General features: G+C 33.1%; 1 protein-coding gene across 1 annotated transcript in view; it reads left to right on the top strand.

Moving 5' to 3' along the window:
- Window positions 1–431: 431 nt before the first annotated feature.
- mspo (M-spondin) overlaps window positions 432–8571 on the top strand; it is a gene marked incomplete at its 5' end in the record, with an annotated part of 15002 nt that continues 6862 nt past the window's right edge. The window contains 3 exon segments of the mRNA XM_014429542.3: window positions 432–622; window positions 6691–6795; window positions 8230–8409. Of these exon segments, the coding sequence (XP_014285028.3) occupies window positions 432–622; window positions 6691–6795; window positions 8230–8409 (476 nt within the window).

Genomic DNA, 8571 nt, shown 5'->3' with positions numbered 1-8571 from the left:
TTAAAGCTGTTGTTACTTAGAAAGGCAGAGAGTTACATCATAGGTTTCAAATGATAAGAAAACGAAAAGGATTTACGTGATTGAGTTTGTCTTACAAAATTTGTATTACATATCCTGATTTTACGAAAAATCTGTACGTGATGGAAGAAAATGAAGTTCATTTCCAGTTCCACTGTACAAATAAAACATGAAAACCTCAATTATCAAATAAATTTTTAGTTGTTGACCGGCTAATAATGAGGTAGGTTACAACCCGCAACAACACAAAAATAGGTTAGCTAGTCAAATACTGGTCAAGAACCATATTACTTTATATTTCTTGATTCGACAAAGTCTTCCCATAAATGTATAACATTAACTTGTACCTATAAGAACGATAAATGAAATAACCGTCTTCCAAATCCATTCGTAACAACTTTACTGTGTTGCAGGAGTGAGTCACGACAAATCTTACACCCTCTTCAGAGTCGGGAGGAGATCATCTCCAGAAGTGAAAGAGTTCGCTGAAGCAGGGCGATGGGAACCTCCACCTGGAGGATTGGACCACTTCTCAGGACCACCTGTACCTTCGGGGCAAGGCAGAACTGAAGCCGTCTTCTTCGCCGATGGCAACCACTCCAGGGTAAGCTAATCCCTAAGCTTCATAATACTATTCTTTAGAATAATTAACTTTAATTTCCATGATAAAGTGCCACTTGAGTGAAATATTCTCCAAATCATTAGTTAAATAATATGTCAAAATATGTTATACATTCACAAATTTCTATAATGATCTTGAATGATAATATAACGGGATTGTTTCTCCACATAACATTGTCGATTTATATTACCATATAAACTCGATATATAAGCACGATTTTAGAAGTATATTTTATAAATACTGGTGTTAATAAATAACCAACCATCGATAATTTTCTCATTCTGGTTTAAAAAAAAAAAATACCTAAAAACGTTCTCCAAACCCTGAAAAAAAACCTCTCATTTCATAATGAAAGCTATTAGGATTTTATCCGTAAATACAAGTATACAAATTACCGAGTACAAACACTTATACTTTTGGTTTCCTGATGAGGACGACTATTAGTGGTATTATAGGAGTTAATAAGTACAAAGTGGGAGTGAATAGTTCATTAGTAAGGCAATGGACTACTACCTCCAAGGACCGGTGTTCGAATCTGGCTGTGGCAGATAATTATTATCTATTACCCGTGGACGTTAAGTCAGTCCTCTGGGTTCGGGAGTCCTCTGGGGTCCATCCAGCCTCATGAAGTGGGTACCCTTAATTAGGTAAAAATAAGGCGGTCGAGCGTGATTCTGACCAAATCAACTCCTTGCACAACCGTCGGTCTAGTAACAGTGTTTCCTTACGAAGTACTGAACCCTTCATGGGCTGTAGCGGTACTAATTTAATTTTGTAATAAGTATGTAATTACAAGTCACGGATGTAGAAGTCAGTGATACAGTAACGAGTAAAAACTAATCATCTGTGGCACTACAACTCTTGTAGAGTCAAGGCCTCCCACAACTTTGTCCACCAGTCCTCTCTAATGGTTGTTACTGCTCTCCAATTGCGGATTCCTAAGATAGACCTGGCAACCGCTGCCACTTCATCGATCCATCGAAGCCGGGGTCTTCCTACTCTCCTTGTCCCATATATCCTTTCGCCCAGGATCATCCTAGGAATCTGATCCTGGGTCATTCTTAATAAATGGCCTGCTCACCGAAGCCATCCCACTTTGATCACCCTTACAATATTCGGGTTGCTGTAGAGGCCTGCCAGTACAGCATTTGTTCTCATCCTCCAGATCCCATCAGCACAAATCGGGCCATAAATGTTCCTCAATATTCTCCTCTCGAACCTCAGGAGAAGGCCTTCCTGTGACCTGGGCAGTGTCCAGCATTCGGAGGCATAAGTGAGAACTGGTCTCACCAGAGTCTTATACAGCTGTATCTTGATGTTTTGGGGAACAGCCCTGCTCTTGAAATGCTTCAGTAAGCCGAAATAGCATTTATTTGCGGACATAATTCTGCGATGTATTTCTGTTTGAATATCATTATCCGCGTTTACTTGCGATCCAAGACAGCTGAACTCCTTCGCCCTTTCAAATGAAAATCCTCCAGTAATAAAATGTGATTGTTCGTTCACATCTAGCTGTGGGCCTGGGTGCATGTATATGGTTTTTGTTTCGTTAATCTCTAAACCCACTCTAGCCGCTGCTATCTGGAGACAGATAAAAGCGTTATTTAAATCTGTAGGGTTTCTTCCGACAATATCTAAGTCATTGGCGAAAGCCAAAATCATAGATCTGTTGAAGATAGTTCACCCAACTTGTATTGCAGATTTCCGTACCGCACTTTCGATGGCTAAATTAAAGAGAAGGTATGTGAGGCAATCACCCTGTCTAAGTCCTGTGTGGGTTTCGAAGCTGTCAGTCAGGTCACCCTAAACACGCACTGTGCATTGTTCCCATTTCTAGAAGTTCCTGGTACAGATCGTTTTTTTTTTATGTTATCATAGGCCATTCAAAAGTCTATGAACAGGTTCTGTGTGTGGGTATTATACTCTCTGCACCTCTCCAGAATGGTTCTGATGGAATATCTGATCTATGGTAGACTTTCCTCTCATAAAGCCTGGCTGGTACTTTGCTATATTCTGCTCGGCAAAAGGAATCAGCTTTTTATAAAGCTTCTGAGAGAACACCTTATAAGCACATGGTAAGAGGGATATGCCGCGATAATTACGACAATCAAGCACACCCACTTTCTTGTAAATCGGGCATATAATCACTTTGTACCATTCATAAGGGATTTCTTCTATCTCCCACACACCCATCATTATACTGTAGTCGTCCATATCAGGTGGCTCCAATTCCCCTAGGGCCATCTTTATTTCCCCTCTTCCTTCTTCTGCCACGTCATTAAGGAGGGCATCGAAGTAATTTTTATTACTTAATTCTTTATTAAGTAATTCTTATCACTATTTGTGATGAGATTACCCTCATTATTCTAGGTTTAAATGTCTGTAGGCTACTATTTATTTCTTGGAAGAATTTTCTTACCTCATTACTGTTCCGAAGGTCTTCCATCTGCAGAAGGCTGCCATGCCCTTTTTTTTCCTTTGATGGGTTTCCTTCTCTTCCCTTCTTCTAGATCTGTATTCCTGCACTGATCTTCGTGTATGCCTTCGCTGTAACATTGTTCTATAAGCAATGTTCTTCTTGCTGGTCACTCTTCTTCATCAAATCAGGACACTTTCTTAAAGTTATTAAAATAGTAAAAGAAAACTATTTATTGTTAACCAACGTTTTGCCCCACTTTTTAGGACTTCGTCAGGGCTAAATGAAAGAACATGTTATAAACATTTTAGAATTAAAATGACATTAAAATAAAAACATTCCGAAACAATTGTTATGTTTATATAGTATATAAAAAGAAATAATAAGTGAGGCGAAACATTGGTTAACAATAAATAGTTTTCTTTTACTATTTTGATACCTTTATTGACCACCACCCGGACTATCTTCCTACAATCTACTTCATATGGTCAACGTTGGCCTTTGGTATCCAAGCATACCAACTGCCAGTTCCTCCATGGTTTCCTTACATGTTTGCCACTGTTGATCCATATTATCAGCCTGATACAGATCTTTAATTTTGGTATTCATGCTGTCAGTAAAGAGTTGCCTAACCTCCGGATCCTTCAGCTTTTCAGTGTTGATATTTGGCGATCATGCTCCATTTTGATTTCTGATATCCAGGCCCTGAACCTGGCAATTGTGAGATAGTGATCAGAATCAATGTTGGCGCCTCTAAAAGCTCTCATATAAGTAAAAACAACTACACTAATAGAAAATTAGTTCGTACTTTATTATGAAACAGGGCTCACAGAGTAAAAAAAAAAAAAAAAAAAACCTAAGTGAAGGGAGAAAGAACAACCAGGTAACATGGAATCTAATAGATTGAATTTGAAAGGCAAAGTGGTTTTGTCCACTTCCGCTCGCTGTTCTCGCTCAAGAGATAAGCAAACATCCAACAGATCCTTAACAGTTGAAGTCAGAGCCTAAATTCTCATAAATGAGAATCATTGGAAAGTGTCAAGATCGTTTTCAATTTTTTTTTTCTTAATAAAATAGTTTAAAAATTTCATTTTTAACGCTGCCAACTAAATAAAAAAGAACAAACATAATCAACGTCTCTCAAAACGACTAACGACAACGCTCGTGGTCGGCCATCTTCAATACAAGCACTCTAATCACATAATAAGTAGACAACAAATACATAATTAGATAACAAAACGACTTAAAATTCAAAATTATATAATTATAGTTGGCTGTATTCTAAGAAGATAGCCAACTATAAAGCGAGCGGAAGAAAAGTCTTCTCAAGAGATAAACAAATCCCCAACTGATCCTTTTCAGTGAAAGTCAGACCTATACTAGCTTGTAGCATTCTGTATAAATGAGTTTTGAAGTTCTCGCCGCTAGAGTTTGCATCATTCGCTAGAACCAATTGATAAGCACAAGACCAGATTATATGTAATCCCGATTTCATAAAAATGGGACCATGGCAAACTTGACTCAATTGAGACAAGAAATAGGTATGTACACTAAAAAATATAATAAGAAGAAAATTTACAACATTTATACAAAACTAACTAGATATTTTAAATCTGTGTAGTTTTCTTATCAATAATCTAAATACAGTAATATTAATTAATATGTATTTTAATGTGAAAAAGATTATTTATTTCCTATAACATACTTTATTTTCTACTTTATATAGAACTTATAGAACATGGAACACAATTAATCTATCAATTCTAATAATGGTTATTCTTAGAAATACTCAAGTATTTGCATTAATTATTTACAAGACATATTTTAAGTCATGTACTTATAAAATCAAATATAAATAAAAATTAAAAAAAAAAAAAGGAAAACTAAGTAAACTTTGTTCTTGGGTATAAGTCAATCAAAATTGAGCAATAATACCTATCTGTAAAAAGAACAAAAATAATTATAAGTAATGACATTCCAATAACGAGTGGCTAACAGATTACAAGACACCCTTGGAACAGTAACCAGTAACAGGTTACAGACATTCTTGGAACACTAGGCAGTTACAGATTATAGTAATCCCTGTTATAATAGATATAATCAGTTCCCGTACTAATAGGAACTTGTCTGTTCTCAGGAATATTAGAAAATTTTATTTAATATCATTCATTTTTTCTTTAATAATTTTTAATTGTGCCTTTAAAAAATGTATTTAATGTAATAAAGAAATACTTAACACATTTAGAAAACGAGAAGACTCAGGGATACTTTCAAAAGAATCGAAAAAAAAGATCTTGTGCCTAACTTTAAATTTTTGAAATTTCCGCAGCTGAAGCTTATTTCGTATTACCATAAGAGGATTCAAGATATTGAAATGTTTTCATACATAGTATTAAGATGATTAGATGAAGATAAAGAACAAATAATTGCATAAGGAACTCTACCTAAGATTTGAGAACGTTTTTCAAAAACAAGATGGTGAAGCTCCAGCTTAGGCAGGTTTGGTAATCTCTTTACAGCACTGAATAATATTTCACAAAATTATCACTTGGAAGGTAGCGAACGATTAAAAACAACACGTTATAGTAGTAATTAACACAACAATCACAGAAAGAAAACTTATAAATACTGAAATACAAAGCCGAGACGCGAAATACGTTCCAAGGTTTAATCAGAAACTAAAGCGGTCTTCACGAGTTGCCAATCTTGCTCAACGAAAAATCTTTTGATAATTGTATACGTCTTTTGCGGAACGTTCGTGTTCAGGTAAGCTTATTTGAAAATGTTAACAAAAAGATTGACTATTATTATTTTCTGATGTTTTGATTATGAGGATTCCAACAATTTGTATGCATTGACCATTATTTAGTATTAGATATTTGAAGGACCATTAAGCTATCGATTCAGGTGACAATGGTGGACAAAATGACTGTCTGTGAGGTATCTATTTAGATTATATTGAGACAAAATTTCACAGGCATTAAGAAGTTAAATTAAATTTAGATAATGATTTGTGTTATTGACTGATTTACATTAAAATATGCTTTTGTTGTTTTTATTTAAGAGTAAAAAAACTATTAGTGGACATTATTGATTTAGTAAATTTAAAAAAGTATAATATTGCTTAACTAAAATATTGTTTTTTTCAAAAAAGTAAGAGAATAAAATGTACCTATATCCCGAAATTTTACTTCTTTTTTTTTTATTTTATCAATTACATTTTTAAAAAATCTATAATAAGAACGATATCCTGCAAATTCTATTCATTTAAAAAATATTTAATTTCCTAAAAATAACCTCAAAATTTTATAAATAAATAAAATTTGAATACTGGATGTTTCATTCCAAAGTCTTTTTTAGCAATTCATGCAAATTACTTGTTTTTGTAAGTATCCATTGAGTTTTGGTGTTCACCTCATTTCACTTTTTAGAAAAATAATAATGGTCTGGCTCCTAAACATTATTCCTAAGTTAGTAGTAAGGTATCAAAATTATGTTAGTATTTTACTTTCTACTCAGTAAATCATAAATTAAGATTTCAAACTTGTACTGTTCATCATTTACATATTTGTAACTCTGGGTTTATTGTTCATTTCTTGTTTCATTTAATATTATAATGAATTATTCATTTCAGGTCTCTGTCATGTCAAGAATCATTCCCTCACCTGACTGGTTTGTTGGTCTGGATTCTTTTCAGTTATGTGTTGATGGAAACTGGTTGGATACAATCACAATTGAGGTGACATATTTTAAAAATTTGATGCATTTGCATTACTGACTAAAATATTCTATATAAATTTAATTATAGAAAAACATTATAATAAATAAATTTTAGTTGATGAATTGTTATATTATTGAATTTTCATGCAAATAATGAACTACAAAGTATGATATAAACAAAATAAAAACTACAATTCTGAAGTGTTATAGTGGAGTGTTAGTCTATTAACTATTGGACATCTATAAGAATAATTATCAAGTTAAATAAAGAGATCTCCTAACTATAGAAGAGAATTGCTCATAAAAGTATAGGTCATTCTGGTGGACGAGTCTCAAAATATCCCTTAAAATCTCTGTTTTGTTTATTACTTGAAGTATTATTCCCAATATACTAAGTTATTTCTCACGGCTTTGTTTTTGTTCTTTTAGGGTAAAATCGTTAATGATTAGTTTATTGAAAATAAAAATAAACTAAATATATTACAGCATTTAATCACCTTTTATTTCCCCATCCTCTAAATGATTATTCTCTTGAATAAAAGTAAATAATAAATGTCTATGTAAGTTTGTACACATATTTATTTATGTATCTGCAATCAATTTTGATTTTATTAATTGTTATTCGTCTATAATACAGCAGACGCTTCTTTCATAGTACATTGTTATTATTTTTAGGGGACTAAGTATTATAGAGTAAAGATTATTTCTTCATATCATCGCATTTCAAAATGGGATGACTTTATAGCCTTTATGTATAGAATAAATCTATAGTTTTATCTTTCAATAAAAAGCATACACAATAAAACTGGAATTGATTTTATTTTATTTTTTGAAGTTTTCAATTCCAAGACGAATCATTTTTATCTCTGGTGTAATAAAAAAAATTTGTGTTTTTTTTTTTGTTGTTTTTTTTTGGACTAGATTTGAAGTTGTTATTGATAGTATATCATATCCTACCCATACCAATGTTTGATCAACTTCACTTTTTCAATTATCATTACTTCAAATATCATTACTTTTGGCTTCTCTTTTGGTTTTGTTTTTCCTTTCCTTCCATTTTTCCCATATTACCTCCGCATGCCTTAGTTTTCATTCTTCTGTCCATGCGACCGCCTTTTTTAAATTTCTATTTCCCACAAGAACTTTGATTTCCTTCAGTCTTTTTCTATATCTTTCTCCCTCCAGACAGTCCTGGTCCGTTATTCCTAGTCTTTCAATTTCTTCCTTCATATATATATCCTCCTAAGCTTTTGTATCCTCAGATTTTTTGGAATAGTTCCTCAAAGTACAAATAGGGTAATTAATCCTAGGGAGTTTCGTTTTAGTTCCTCTATCCCTAGCCTTTTATTGGGAGTAGAATTATACAGCCATACCGCGTGGAGATTTCCTTAGGAGTTTTCAAATTATTTTTATGATTCAAATAAAATAATTTTTACAGTAATAATTATTTTAGGTTGATCCCTTGGATGCTGGTACAGACAATGGTTTTACTTTCACCGCTCCTAACTGGGCTACCGAACCTCAGGGAGTTATTTATAGGATAACCAGTAGATTTCCAGCTCATCCTGCTGGTTCGTTCTACTACCCATACATCAAACATTTACCACCTATTGCCACATTCCAATTTATTAAGGTAATAAATAATTAATCAGTAATAATAAAAATATATTTTCTTTCTTAATTTATTTATTTTTAATATCTTAATTATTTTAATATGTTTGATTGTGTTACTTTGATCAATCGGATCCTTTGTGACCCTTCTTCTGGTTACTCAAATCTTATAGAACAGAACTGA

The sequence above is a fragment of the Halyomorpha halys genome, unplaced genomic scaffold, assembly GCF_000696795.3.
Source record: "Halyomorpha halys isolate HHAL.00 unplaced genomic scaffold, Hhal_1.1 Scaffold808.1, whole genome shotgun sequence".
Taxonomy (NCBI): domain Eukaryota; kingdom Metazoa; phylum Arthropoda; class Insecta; order Hemiptera; family Pentatomidae; genus Halyomorpha; species Halyomorpha halys.
Note: the sequence above shows the minus strand (reverse complement) of the source record. Positions and strands in the feature narration are given on the sequence as shown.